Consider the following 15,633-nt stretch of genomic DNA (forward strand, 5'->3'; position numbering starts at 1 on the left):
TAAGACTAATGAGTGTAATCGTGCAAAACCTTCTTTAAACTAATGTTTGATGATGTTTAATTGCTTAGGAGAGTATCTGGTGACACCTTCTAGCCATTTTTGGAAATTGTATTGCTTTCGAATGACATTGCCTCGTACTATTCTTAAAATGTTGCCTATCCCATTTCTATCAATCAATCTATCTATATTTGTATAGCACCAATTCTATACTATTCACTTTACAAGAAACGGGTAAAGACCTTATTCTTTGTTATTTAATATTACAGACACCTAACAGTAATCCATCATGAGCACAGCACTTAGCAACATTTAGCAAAGTTACAGTGGCAAGAAAAGACGTCCTTTTAAGAGTCAGAAATTTTGGGCTTTTATGAATAATTAAACTTGAAATTTAATTGAACTCCCGAATTTCCCCTCTGTGGATCAATAAAGTAAACTATCCTATCCTAACTTGGTACAAAAGGCCTCTGTAGGGTCATTTTATAAACCTGCGTCAGTTTAGGCTAGGTGTATTCAACATCATGGCAACATTGGTGGTATCTGTTCAAAACCTTGACTTCATTTTTTGAAAATAATTTACATTATTTGAAGTTAAATTAGGACTGTGTTCACCTTGGATCTTAATCATAGTTGCACCCGCCTCACTAGGTTTTAGCAAACAGGGACAAGAAGAACAATTAGTCAAGTGATTTTTTTGGGTTATAAAGTAACACCAACATTAACGAGATATACTTATAATAAATAATATATAAGCTGTCCATCCTATGTTTACTGCTTGAATCTGTGGTTGAGCTACTGTACATTCGCTTTTGATAAGCGATGAGGAATTACTCTTGACATCTTGCTTCAATCATTTAACAGCTGGTATTTCTTTCCCAGTTGAACTTGTGTTTACCTAGGCTGTGTACCAGAATCTCAGATATTGCTTTCTGGAATACATATTTATAATAGAAGATAGGAATGATGGTCAAAATATATGAGAAAGGCCAAAGTTATGAATAAGAGTTGTTGGGGGAATTTACAGAATCACAATAAACTTGCATTTGTGAGTACATTAGACACAGGAAATTGCTGATCTTCCATCAATATCGGTTTTTATTTTGCATATGAACATTTCCTGATATCCATGCATACAGTATAATGAGCTCACAAGGTGGCAGAGAAAGAGAGAGAGAGAGAGCGAGAGAGTAAAATATATATTCCACCCAATGTATTGCAGGGTGTAATAAGATAGCAGCAACCCACATTGCTTGCACTCAATTAGTTTTACAGTGTCACAAATGAGGTTAATGAAACTGGTTGACTTCATCATAAACTACTGGATATATTTTCAACCAAGTTTTGCAGAAACGTTTTATAGGCCTGATAAAATGTGTCTTCATTTAACTGGAACCTGATATATCTTACTATGTATCTACTTGACATTTCATACAAAATAAATACTTTTATAATGCATGATACATTTATATAATCACTGTAAACATGAAAACAAAACAGACATCATATTTACTGTACTACATGTACTGCAGAGTCAAACCGAAGTGCTTCATAAAAGACTAAGATAATATGCACCTCTGCTTTTACTGTGATTGTTCAGAGGTCAGATAGCACCATATGACAGTCCGTGGACAGCTCAGTGGATAGAAGCATTTATATTTATATTTGGTATTTTCCTCAGCATTTTTTTCAACTCTCAGTCACCGCATGTATATTCATGTCCTCTCAGTAATCCTCAGAGTTTTGGTTCACACCGAGTCCACTTTGACCTGGTTATTGTTGGTCATGAGGGGTGAAGGTTTACTCTTGATTCTCTCTCCCGCATCGTTGGAGCTGTCCTGGAAGAAAATGCGTGCTGTGCACACCGACACTACAATGCGCTTGTACTCACGCCGGAAGTTCTGGTTCAGCACACCATACACAATGGCATTAAGGCAGCTGTTGAAGTAGGCCATGAAGTAGCTGGCGACAAATAGCCACTCAGGGATGAGCGGGATCACCACCTCCGGTTTGATCGCTACAGCAAGGCCAATGAAGTTGAGTGGCGCCCAGCAAACAGCGAACAACACAAATACCACGAACATGGTGACAAAGTTTCTAACGTCGTGTGGCGTTATCTTGGGACGATTGTCTGGTTTGACCCGCCTTCTCACCTGTATGACTAGTATCCAAATGCGCAGGTAGCAGTAAGTGACTATCATGATGGGTAAAATAAAGTGAAAGAAGACCACAGCAATTGTGTAGGCTGAACTGGCAGACTGTTCAAAGGTGCAGGAGTAAACTCGTGGGTCATACTGAAGTGAGCCCACAAACAGGTTTGGCACAATTGCCACCACAGTCAGTGCCCAGATTAGCATCACATAGCACACAGAGTTTTTGTCACTGTACAGTTTATCATATTTGAGGCTGTGGCAGATGTAACAGTATCTGTTGATGGCGATGCCAGTGATGTTAAAGATGGAACCAATGACGCTGATTCCCATGAGGAAGCCGCTGATTTGGCAGTGAGCGTAACCCAGGTTCCAGCCATTGTGGAAGATGGAGGTGAGGACCAGGGGGTATGGATAGATGGCCACCACAAGGTCTGCCACTGCCAGGCTCACTACAAAGATGTTCCCTGTAGACAAAACACACACCCACAGGAGAGACAAGAGAGGACACATGAGTAATTGACAACAGAAGCTAAGCAGATTGGTCATCTCAATTAATAAGGCAATGAGCATTGGTAAATATGCCAGGCAAATAATTCAGCAACATTTTGGAAATGACTGTGCAGATAAATTGCTATTATAGTTTTTTTTTTTCACCTTTGTATTGTATTGTATTATTTGTTAGCAAACAATCATTCAAAAGCACAGAGGACACATGTAGGCGTAGTAAGGACACAGTGGACAACAAAAACAGCAAAAGATATCTGAAAAGACAGCTGGTTTCTAAAATGACTAGTTTTTGAGGATCTCTGCCATCTTTGTCATTTACTGTAGGAAGGGCTCAACCCACAGGAATTTTGACCTGATTTGTAATAGATTCAGCCCTTTGGACAATCAAACAAATCTGGTTTTGTACCTTGGTTGATACTAGGGCTGTGCTCAAAAAATCTATATGGCAATATAGTTTCATGTGCTCCTTGCAGATACATGTATCGCTGCAGATGTTACAGAATCAATATGGCTGCAAAGCTGTGATGACAGTCTTAAAAGATAATTGAAATATGGTGCAGTTTACTATAACAACATAGCCATAGCTCTGGGATTCAAATACTTGCTATATATGTATTTATAGGATCTCTTAGGACCTGAATTGAAGTGTTTTAAGTTTGAGGATCCCTGTGCCTCTGCTGTTATTCTCAACAATAAAGTTCAACTGTTGTAGTGAATTCTGTGTAGGACATGGTTATTATCCAAAAGCAATGTACATCACGACATGTATCATATCGTGGCCTCTGTATCGTATTGTGGGGTTACGGGAAATACCCAGCCCAAGTTGATACTGATGTCTGGCCTATCTGGTAATGTGAGGCGTGTTCTCTTGATCAGCTCCAAGGCTTACTAGGCCTGTCCTGATAATATTGTACATGTGATACTTAAGATTTAAAATCTGAATAATTACATCAGTCCTGTCTGAGCTGAACAACAACAGCCAAAATATGAGAATCCTTCAAGGGGCAAAGCTGTTGTTGGTGTTTACAAGGAACAATAAACATTGAAGCCCTGTGGTTAACATTTACTGTACAATCACAATCTCCAGTTCTTAAACAATATGTCACAATACATTTTCTCATACAGGAATCTGAATCTTTCTGGGAGTTTTTTCTTGCTGCAAAGTGTTACTTTTTTGGTTGTAGTCATGCCCATTTTACATCTGCTTTGACAATTATAAAATGAAGATCAGATGTGATTTTGAAATGTCTTTATATTCAACACTTAAGATGAACATTTTTTAGAAAGAAGATCTTTGAAATGTATCCTTGTAGGCGCATTGTACAATCAATTTCATTTCAATTTCAATTTTCTGACTCCTGTAATACTTTCATATAATATTCAACAAGAAGTTACATTTAAAAGAGTGACTCGGAAAAATGGATGATGAAAAACACTTTTGAAAATCCTAAAATCTATGATACACCGGATTTTTTTTTGTTGCCGTTAATTCAAGTGTGCAGGAATAGAAAACATGCTCAGACACCAGCACAATCCTTTAGAGACATCTATTTGTTTTGTTGCTACTTTGTTACATAAGCGAGTGTAGTCTTTGTCCCCACACTGCGATGGGGAACATTAGACATGGCTTGTTGGAGAACATACTGCTACAGTCAGAAAGGCAACAGACAGCAACTGTGATCCTCAGCCTCTTTAAAAGTGAAATACATGATGTGCACTTGAAAGAGACAAAAGAGCAAATGTTTTATTATGCACCATGGGAAAAGCCACACGCACTGCCGTGCTTCCCTTAATTAGGCTGACCTCTACATTTCAGCATTATTCACCGTTGAGTGGCCTGTCATGAGGATGTTGGAGGATTGTAACATCTAGCCACAGAGCATTTTAACAGCTGTCACTTACATAATAGTGAGATGTGCCCCATGTAAATGTAAGCACCATATTACACCTATTGACAAGTCCACATCCAGCTTTGCTTATGTGACAACACCCTGTCACGAATGATAAGAGGCATTTACTGGCTGTCAGATGGGAACTAAGCGCATCGTATATCTCTACAATCGCTGCGGAGCAATTTCATTTCTGCGCAGACGTTTGGTCTGTCAGGATCAGACACACTCCCACAACCTGCAGGCAGACCTGTCAGTCTCACCTGAGCATAAGAAGCACACTACTGATCAGCCCGGTGGCCTGTTATCTCATGAAGAACATACCAACCATTCCACTGCCAGGGATCACATGTGGCTATTAATTAAGTTTTATCCTTTTTTATCTGTCATTCAGCTGCCCTCTGTAGGGAATTAGGTGCACCTGCTACTGTCAAGACCCTACGGCTGCTGGAGAGCTTTGCTTCTAGATATGTGCGTGTGTGTGTGTGTGTGTGCGTGTGCGTGTGTGCATGTGTGACTCTCTTTCTCTTTCAGTGTGTTTGCCTACACTCTTGTATATCTGTCTTTGTGAGGACCTTGAGCGTAAGATACTCCTTAAAGTGAAAAGTTTTTTTCTAGGACTACTTGATGGTCTTTTTCACACATGCTGCTAATGTATATTAAGTACTGAAATAGTTCAGTGTGTGTGTGTGCGTGTGTGTGTGTGTGTGTGTGTGTGTGTGTGTGTGTGTGTGTGTGTGTGTGTGTTGGGAACACAAAAGTTACAAAAACATAATAAAAACACTGCTCCATACACATAACTAGAGGTCATTACAGCACAGGATAGATATCAGTCTTAGTTGTAAAGTTAAGATAAGTCTCGGCGCGTGCATGGATAAATTGAGCAGATTGAAGTTGTTGCAACAAAAAAAAAGTATGTTGATCCCCCCCCCCCCCCCCCCCAGGTATCGTGTCATACTGTGGGAAACACTGGTGTATGTGTCTGCACTTGTACAAGTTACATTGTGGGGACATCTGTGGACTTGTGGACACCATTAGTGGACACTGATCCCACAGGACAAACTACTATATTCTGTGGTTAAAATGTAATTACTGGTGAAGAATCATGTCAGGGATGTAGTAAATATAATTAAGATTTTACAAGGTCTCCAAAGAATTTATGAAAATCAGTTAATGGTCCTCCTTAGTGACAAGAACAAGAACGTGTATGTGTGCAGCCATGGCTGAAGTCAGTCAGGCTCTATATACTGCAAAATGAAACACATCTTCCATGTTCAAAGACAATGATGAGACAACTTGCAGCAGTCATCTTAAAGGGACTCCCTTTCCCCCCCTTGGCTATTCTTTACTGTAACAACCTTGTTAAAACGTTTTAAACTCAAGTCACTCAGCGTTAATAGTCTTGACCTTGACAAGGTTGTGTCATGAAAGGCCCACAGGCTGCTGGCTCTTTTGGCTGTTGGACTTTCTCGCTCTCAGTCTCTGTCACTGTGACCAGCCTTATGATTGACGCATCACTTTGAGTTTTCATTTGGCTTGAGGAATGATATGGCCTAGTGCTGTGTCCCTTTTCCATTTCTGCAATCCAACACTTTTAGCCAATTTCTATTAGGATTTAGGTACAAGAGAAGCCCATCTGAGAAATGTCTTCTCCTGTAGCTTGCAAGGAATTCTGACACACACAGGAAAGTTGACAGAAGATTCACAGTACATTTAGATCGTATCCTGCCAGGTTTCTTTCACACTTCATGGTGTTGCAGCATAATCATAAAGTGGAATGTGGAGTTTGTTTCTTTTATTACTAGCACCCCCTCAAAAAAAAGGAAAATGTTTTTTAGACATACTGAGCAAAATTAATTTAAACCCTCCAAATCAATAGTTTGAAAATCTATCTTGGCAGCAATGACACCTCTGAGGCTATATCTGCCTGGAACATCTGAGTTAGGATTTTGTCCCATATTTCATAGCACAGCATAGAGTTCAATAAGGCTGCAAGTGAAAAGTCTGTGAGCTGCTTTAGTGAGGTCATTTTGCTGATTTTCAAATGTAATTTAAGTCTTGGCTTTTACTGGTTCATGCCAGGACCGTCACTTTACTCTCCTGAAGCCACTGCAGTGATACAGATGGGCTTCAATTTGATAGGGAGCTTAGCATAAAATCAGTCAGGAGAGTCTATTTGACTGAATATTTTGCTTTTTACTTGTTGATTGACTACTTTCATAGCATAATTTAAGCTACACCTCTTGCCTGCGCTCTACTGCATTCACAAACTATGCCAGTTGTACTTGAATGAGACCAGGCAATCTATTATTTCTCATCATCTAATCAGTGTGTGTTTTCTTTAACCCAATCAGCCCATCTCACTTTAATATCACAATCCTGACAAAAAAATCCTGAAACATAAACAGTGGCCAAGCCACAGGCCTGACCAATTATAGGGTTATTTCCCATAATTTGGCATTAGCCCTGAATTGAGTTTCAGCCAAGTACTGAACTGTGTTAATCAGCTAGACTTGGATATGTTCACATAGTCTCTTCTGATGGAACTGGCTTAATATCCCTCCTGAGGGGACGCAAACTGTCACCTATACTGTAAGTCTTCACTCTGGGCTTTTTATTTTTCCTTCTCCAGCCTCATAAGTCTGCTGTCCCTCTACACAGAAAAGAGCCCCTGCAGCATGAGTCTACCACCTTCATGCTTTACAGCAGGGATATTGTCAGGCTGGTGGTGAGCTGTCTGTTTCTCCAGATTGCTTTTGGACTACAGCTGAAGAGTGACATTTTGCATTGTATCACACCAATGTTTTGCTCTCAGAGTCATGCTGTGTCTTCTGCAGTGACGTCTTTCAGTATTCTGCCATGACGCCTGGCAAGTACTGCTCTGTTGTCACTCAAAATGTGCTGTGTCAGCTAGCTGTATCGTTCCATCATTGGTCCTTGAATTCTTTATCACCTCTCTGACCGTGGCTCTCTTTGTACAGTTAGTCTCTCTCTATTTTTTTTTTAAGGAAAGGCTAATAAATGTTTAGTCTATTTTTTCCCAGATACCTAGGTTTTCTCATATCCTACCTTAGATCTAAACCCTAAATTATTTCATTTCTTATACTGGGTTCAGTACATCCTGAGTTTTCCTAAGTCCATCAAACGTTAAGCAAAACCGTATTACATTTAAATATTCTTTTAAAACATTTTTTAAAACAGAATTTAAATATCACAATCTGTGTTAAGATAGTTTGATGTTAAAAACTAATAGCTCAAACTGTTTGGGAATTGATTTAGCTAGGGTGACAGAGCAGTGAAGGTGTTCTTTAGTAAAGATAGCCACCCCACCTCCCTTAGATGATCTATCCTGCCGAAACAGGTTGTAACCTGGCAGGTGGATTTCACTGTCGGAAATTGATTTTCTTAACCAAGACTCAGTGATGACAAACAAATCTGACACAATCTGTGAACTTAAAACTACAAAAAAAAAAAAAGGCACAATTGAAAACAAAAAACTGCATGTTACCGTTACCATGGAGTCATGAACCCAGACTGTCAGTTGATCTAATTTAGGGACTAAACTCCTAGCATTGATGTGCAAAAATGCCAGGTTTTTTCAGCCACAGAAATCAGCAAAACAAAGGTTATCAGTTATCAGACCAGCAGGTGACACAACATTTGCAGCAGGGGTGGATATGTACATTACCTGATATGATAAGCAAAAGAACAATCAGTGCACGAGAGGGAATAGTGAAAGTACTACACTGTGTGCGTGTGTGAGGGTGTAGTCTATCGGCTATGGAAGCAGGGTGGAAGAGTGGAGAAAGGAACCTGATCGGAGAGAAGGCAGCAGGGTGGAGGAGAGCTGGCGGTACAGGGCAGTGGGATGAGCGGCGAGCTGAGAGGCAAACCCCGGCAGCGAGCCGGGCAGCGGAGAGTAGAAGCAGGGCAGAGCGAGGGGGAGCGGAGAGTAATCCAGACAGTTAGCTTCGAGCTAACTTCGCGATGGGCAATGACCGCAGTTTCTGCTCATCAGACACCTCCGAAAACAGAGAGGAGTCCTTTTTTTGCGCTCTTCCCAGACAACGACTTTTCACAACTTTGGGGAGATCTATGAATTATTTAAAACTTCTTGAAAAGGAGTACAATATGTGACCTTAAAACTCTGCTCAAACGATGCATTGTGTGCATTTTACCCAAGGTCAAAAGCCAAGTCGAATAGAATATCTTGACAAGGGAAGTTACGGTTGTTAATGTCTGAGTGTAAATGTGCAGTAAAAGCACGGAAGAACTTATAACGAGCTGCAGAATCTTATATTAATGTATGTTAATGTGTGGAGAAACTATCCCAGGATTATGAATACATTTCAACATGTCAGAATATTTTAATTATCGTAATTATGACACTGCATGGATAATGAAATGCTTATCTCACATTTTGACATTCAGTTATAATCAATTGGCTCTTAATTCGAGGCAGCGCGAAGACAAGTTAAAGATGTGCTATGAGACGATGGGTATGTTCCTGACCTTTAAATGCACTTCGCTTGCCATACAGAGTACTGTTCGCAAGACACTTTTATGGAACAGTTTGCAAAAAAGGGAAAACACAAGGCAATAATGTTTAAACTGATTTTGTTCTGAAAATTAATTATTTTTTCTGTAACAGTCTGAAATCCATATCATGTCTCAATACAATTCCAGGATTTAAATTTGTGATCCAAAAAAGTAAATACAGCTAAATACTCTGATGAAAAGAACAGCATTGCAATAGTTGAAAATGTAACTTAATAGTATGCCTGCATTTAAATTAGTGTTGGTCACTATCGCTAGTTGGCACCAGAATTACCATTCAGTAAAACTCACTATTTATATTTGTATTAACTCAGGCCCCGAATGCTAGTCAATTGTGGTGTCTAGGCTGGAATGCAGCATTGACATTGTTTTCCTGCAGATGCTGTGATGTGATCCCATGCTCATCTGTGTTATATTTATTTTACTCAATTTTGACAGTTCACAGTGTTTTTTTTTACCTTCAGATTACTCAATTAGTCTGAATTTAAATGAGCTTTTAATCAACTTTTAAATGAATCCCCTCGGAACATCCCTTGTTGAAATTTGTAACTAGATGCATCTTCTTGTTGGAGTCTGAACGTTAGGAAGTAGGACCGAAAAAGGGCTTTAAACAAAATGAAAGCCACCTTCTTAAGTTATCTACGACCATAAACTAAGAGCAGAGCGGATACTTTGTCTGTTGTTTTCTGTAACCCTCCAGTTTCTCAATTAATCAACTGCAAACCAGACTTCAAAATGGGTGCACTGAGGTCTGCATTCATTGAGCTTGCCAACACAACCCGGTACTTTGTGCTGGTCTTTCTTATTCAGTTGGTACAAACAGCCCTCAATGATTTACCTTTTTATTCTGTCTTAAGAAACCTTCTTGTGACTTTTCTTTCAACGTTACTGAGCTGCTGACAGCTCATACATGATTCAGTGATCAGCAGTCTTGAATAAAGATCAGTCCTTAATGAATGAGTGCACAATCTGTTTTTTTTTTGTGAGAGTCTGTGTCTGCGTGACAAAGGGGCATTTAGCTAGGTGTCGTGAGGAAATTCACTCAAAATATCTCCCAGCTATCAACATGACAGACAAGAGGGGAAAAAAAGGATTATTGTGTCACTTTGTCCAGCAGATCTAGGATGGCAGCTCCTGGTTGCACAAAAAACAACAAACGTTAATGCTGGAACTCAACTTGAATTTAATTTACAATAATTCAAAGAGAAATAGAAACAGAAAGAAAGAGGTAGAGAAGAATATAATCAGAAAAGACTGAAGCAAGCCTCTGAAGAAGCAGAGTGATTATGTCTCGGGGTCACTACTGGATTTACGCATATTGTGTTTATGAATGAAGCCAGTGACAGGCGTGGGTGATGAGGCCTTTTTAATCTCCTTACTCTCTCCTACTGAAGTTATTTCAGTAGAGTAGAGTAGAGTAGAGTAGAAAAACACACCCAACGTACGGTACGTTAATAATGAAACATGGACGCTGGAGGACGAAATGTGTCAATAGCCCTACCCATAGCTTCATAGAGATTTTCTTTTCAGCTGCAGAGAGAATGCTTAAAAAAAAGGGAGTACTTCTGACATGGATTTAGAGAGAAGTTGTTTATTCCAACCCTGTTGTGGCAAAAAGGAAAGAAGGGATTTACAAACTGACCTCAAGTGCCCTCCCTGCAAGAAACAGAAACAGCAGAGTGGAAGCTGCATAATTCGCTGCCAGGCTGATTCCAGTCCGCGTCAAGCAGCATGGCTGTTTTCATACAAGTAGCCTGAAGAATCTTGAAATGTCAGATTCAAGTTTTAATCAGAACACAAACAAAAACAGTGACGCTTATGGCAGAATGCCTACACTGACTAAAGAATGAAAGATATATTTTTAAGGGTAGTGTTCAAATGTAAGGTTATTTCCTGAGTCATGGCATCCAGAGATGTGATTTTTTTTTATGTGATTTCCCCAATTCTTATGGGATTCCTTGGAGATTCTCTCAGGTTAGCACACAATGCCCTTTGTCCAACTTACATTTTGAAACAGTGCTGCTTTTTCTTTCCCCAGTAAAAGAGGATTTTTGCTAACAGCTTCACATTTCAGATCTCAAATAAGTATTTTGTCTTCATTAAAGGAAGGTATAATGAGCTCTGTTTTTCTTGGCAGTGTTATAATGTCCTGTGGGTGTTAGCACTTCGATGCAGCTAGAGTGAGATTTTAAAATCTCAGATCAAGTGAGGTTTATTGGAAAACAAGCCAACTTCATCTACCTTCAAAAGCCGCCTCAAACGTTCTCAAATTGCCAGGCATCTTTCTTTCTTTCTTTTTGTACAGCCAACAATGGCATTTTTGAGGATCATGTGTTGTGAAAATACCTGTCCAGCACACTTACTTTCTCTGCTTAGGAAACAGAGCTGACAAAACACCACGGGTGGTGTCACACTGGATGTCAGCCAGGCCCCCACAGCTGGTGGCCTGACACAGGATGACAGGTCCAGTCACTTCTTCCAGATAAAGCCCCCTAGACACGTTATCCAATGTCATGTTGTCAATCTGACCGTCTTTATCTGTTAAGAACTATACTGTATATATTGAACAGTGATTGTTTGTCAGAACAGCAATGGAAATACAACTATATTGTTATATTTTAAATGTTTAAAAGCCTAGCATTTTAATCTCTACCATTAAATGCAGCGGTATTTATCTTCCCATCGTGTGTACACACACACACACACACACACACACACACACATGATCATGATGATTCTTCTAATTCTTATCTTACATCATAATTTCTTTCTAACAACTCCTCTCTCTCTTTACTCGCTTCTGCACATGTTGAACACAATGGAGTTAAATATAAGTTCTAATGACATTGCACACTGTCTCCATATATTATACTGTAAGCTTTTTGCACTTAACCGTCACAAAGTTTCTTATTACTACAATTTTACATCGTCTTTATTATATTATTTGACTTTTTCTATTGTTTTAAATGTAATTTGTCTTTATTAAATTTCCATGACTGTATTGCTGTTTATTAGCTTCCTATGTTTTATTCTACCTCTCTATGTTCATTGATTTTGCACAAGAAACACAGAGACACATTCATTGTGAGGTGCAAACCTACATGGCATTAAACCTGATCCTTAAGATATCCAGAAAAATATTATTCATTTTCATACAAACATCCAATAATGTGCGAAACATAAATCAACCACCTCATTGTTTTTCTCTAATTTTTACTATTAAAATAATCTCATCAGCCATCAGACCCTTTTTTTCATCATCCATACAGTTGGTGCTGAAGCCTACTGTGTATGGCCATTGTCTTACTTTTTTTTTTTACTGTGTTATTTCACCTTTTAGTCATTTTATCTCAACATGAAAAAAGATGTGATCTTAAGGACCACCAGGTCAGTGTGTGGGGGGTTATCCCCTGAGGAGCTGGGGGTTGGGTGAACCATGTGGCCAAGTGCTGCTCTTGTAGCTGGTGATGCTGCAGAGCTTACTAAGTACTCCAGCTGCTACCAAGTGAGCCAAGCTGTGTTTCTGCCACTACGTCTGCTATAAAATAGAAATAAACTTAACACATTCATATCAGTTTGTTGCATTGTTGCACATCCTGTCTTTATTTTACAACCCACGGTAACAGATAGAGGAGATAAAGTAGGACAATGCCTACGGAGACCTCCGTCTGAGGCTAAGTGCTGTTTGAATAAAAGTATTTCTGCTGAGTTCCCGTCTCAGCAAACTGTCATTAATGTGGCAGCAGGTGCAGGTTATTTTGCTGACACTAGTATCCGGAGTGAATTTAACCCCTCTCATACCACAGACATGTGAGTGATGTGAGGCTTCTGGAGTCTGCTAGAGCAGATTAATCCCTGTGCATCACTGCTCACAGAGACCGTGATGCATTGGTTATGTAATTTCATCGTAAAGCTGAAACTCTACTGTTATTCTTTTTGTCATCCATTTCAAGTTCTAATTCAGACAGATCAAATCTATAGGATCAAATATATGGGATTGTGTTGCACTCCTTTCTCAGACGCTATGATGTGGTCATCATCCTGGTGTTTGACAGGTTTTGTGTACATTTATTTCTTGTACTCAGTGACTTATTGTTTGCAGTGCAACCACAAGCCTTGAGGGCATTTTGTTTTGCATGTTGGGACATATTTATATCGCGTATAACAAAAACCAAGAAGCTCTCCGATAACTATGCAATTAAAAAATATAACATTGGTGGAAAATAATGATTGGATCATTTTTTCTAGTTTTGGCTAAGGTTATTCTCTCTGCTAGCTAAACAATGTTGTACCCTTGTTGTTACCCTTTTAAAAATCTGTTGTGTCTTTAAGAGCTAATTGGTGATGGTATTAAAACCAGTATAAGGACTTGCATACTGGCTGATACCCTATACCGTATCAAATGCAGATTCTAACACTGGTGGTATATGGTAAACTCTCATATTATCTTCAGTTGACTGCTTCTGACTCAATTCCAAATCCTAGATTTACTGGTTACAGTTTCTATTAGAGCTTTAAAAAAGTTATCTATTATCCCATTGTTCATTGAACTATTCCACTCTTCTCAGTTTTAATTTCTTTCTGGTTCTGGACCCATACTTAAGGTTTGTACTTCTCTGTTTCATTTTGACTGTCAAAATTCACAGTGTATTGTACATTTTCTCATATAGAATAAAGAAAACAAGTAGAGATGCACCGATTGCAATTTCTCTGGCCGATTCCGATCTTCACCTGATCTGACTTGCCGTACCGATTTCTCGACAATAGACCTACTGATTTGATCCTTTTAAGGCTCTATTATTGACAGCAAAAGCAAACAGTATTTGGAAAATGTATTTGGTTAAAGTTGTTTTTTGTTTAAAATAAAGACTGTTAAGTAACTGTTTGTTACAAATTAATCTTCAAAACTACCACAGGTTACATAACCCTCTCTCATTCTCCGATAAATGTATACGATGGAAGTGTCTATATGTAAAGTAAAATTCTCTGCATTAAATTTTCAACAGCCATTATTACCTCTCTTAAGCCGGAGGTTTTTAATCTATCTCATTAATGAACCAAATGATAGAAACAGAGAAGTTTACTGCTTCACTCTGAACTCTGAATTCTCCCTGACTCCTGAAGAAATGATCACTTACAGACTCTCACCTGTCTGCCACTTTCTCTCACTGCCTCGGTGAACGCTATTTGTGTTTGCAAAGAGTTTTCTTCATCTTTCCATCGGTTAAATTATCTAAATTAATCTATAACATTACCTGTAAAGTGATACTTCTCACATCAGGCCAAACGATTAAATAACGCACTCATACACTGAGGGTTTATCTTTCAAGTGTCCTTCCATAACCAAATAATATTACGGGAATATTAATAAAATATGTTTACGTGCTGCGCTCCCCCAGCCTGCGAGGGAGAGAGAGAGAGAGAGAGAGAGAGAGAGAGAGAGAGAGACAGACAGCGGGAGCACGCACATACATAGAGGCAGAGCGGATCAACCATGGGCAGAGAGGTGAGGAGAGAGCAAGTGCAGGAAAGCGGTTTGTGTTTCTCCTCCTTTTTCCTCTTCATGCTGATGGACACCTCACATCTGCACTGCCGTCCATGTTAGCTTGTTGTGTGTGTGGCTGTCTGTTAGTGTTTGTGTCGCCGTGCGCAGGGCATGAAACGGCTCGTGTGTGTGTGTGTGTGTGTGAGCCTGATCGGCACAAAATCGACTATCCTCGTTAGAACCAGCCGGTCACTGGCCAGGGCAAACTAGGCGGAAAACTGTTCGGTTCTGGTTGCATGCCGATCTATCCGTGCACTTCTAAATACAATTGAGCTGTACACACCTGGTATCATGACAGTAAGACATTGATGAAGGTACTACCTCAGTGATTATCAAGCTTAATGGCTGACTTTGAGTAACATCAGCAAAAAAACCTTAAGTTTAGAATTTAGCTAAAAGCGTAGAAACTAATAACGTTTTTAGGTATTTCTTTAGCAGTAGCCTTTCTTGTTGTTTGCTGAAAACATGGCAAATATAACTCAGAAGTATTCTTACCATGCTGTAGTTCATCCTCAGTTATTTTAAACAATCTCCATTTTCATGTCAGTATTTTTGCACAGTGACCTCATTTTCCAGTGTCACTATCATGCTTTTTCAAGCTCAGCTTAGCTTTGAAAGCCTGTTTTCTTCACAAATCCCCAAAGGCACCATTTCCTAAAACTAAATTCTAAAAGCTGCATTGTTGTAAGAAAACAGAGCTTCACAAACACAGACACTGTGTGAATATCCCTTCCAACATACAAAGAGAGAATAAAGCGCAGCACATTTAAACACAATACGGACAAATTATCAGCTGAAAACAGATTTTGGAGGGTGGTTCTTATACCTCACCTAACCTCCGAACAAAAAAGGGACCTTTTAACCCCCCCTCGTCCTGCTTCAATGTGCAACAGGTGATTCCAGTCTGAGTTGTAGAGGAGCACTGTGAAAGGCAGACCAGTGCCAAGCGTGGCAGGGGGCTGATGGGTTGACCCAGATAAGGGGA

At 39.4% G+C, this 15,633-nt stretch overlaps 1 protein-coding gene across 1 annotated transcript in view; it reads right to left on the reverse strand.

The window, feature by feature from the left end:
• Nucleotides 1-1,072: 1,072 nt before the first annotated feature.
• mtnr1aa (melatonin receptor 1A a) overlaps nucleotides 1,073-15,633 on the reverse strand; it is a 38,950-nt gene continuing 24,389 nt past the window's right edge. Inside the window, exon 2 of the mRNA XM_020647172.3 lies at nucleotides 1,073-2,614. Coding sequence (XP_020502828.1) covers nucleotides 1,746-2,614 — 869 coding nt within the window. The 3' untranslated portion in view covers nucleotides 1,073-1,745. The remainder of the gene's footprint in view (nucleotides 2,615-15,633) is intronic.

Source organism: Labrus bergylta, chromosome 1 (genome assembly GCF_963930695.1).
Source record: "Labrus bergylta chromosome 1, fLabBer1.1, whole genome shotgun sequence".
In the NCBI taxonomy this organism is placed as follows: domain Eukaryota; kingdom Metazoa; phylum Chordata; class Actinopteri; order Labriformes; family Labridae; genus Labrus; species Labrus bergylta.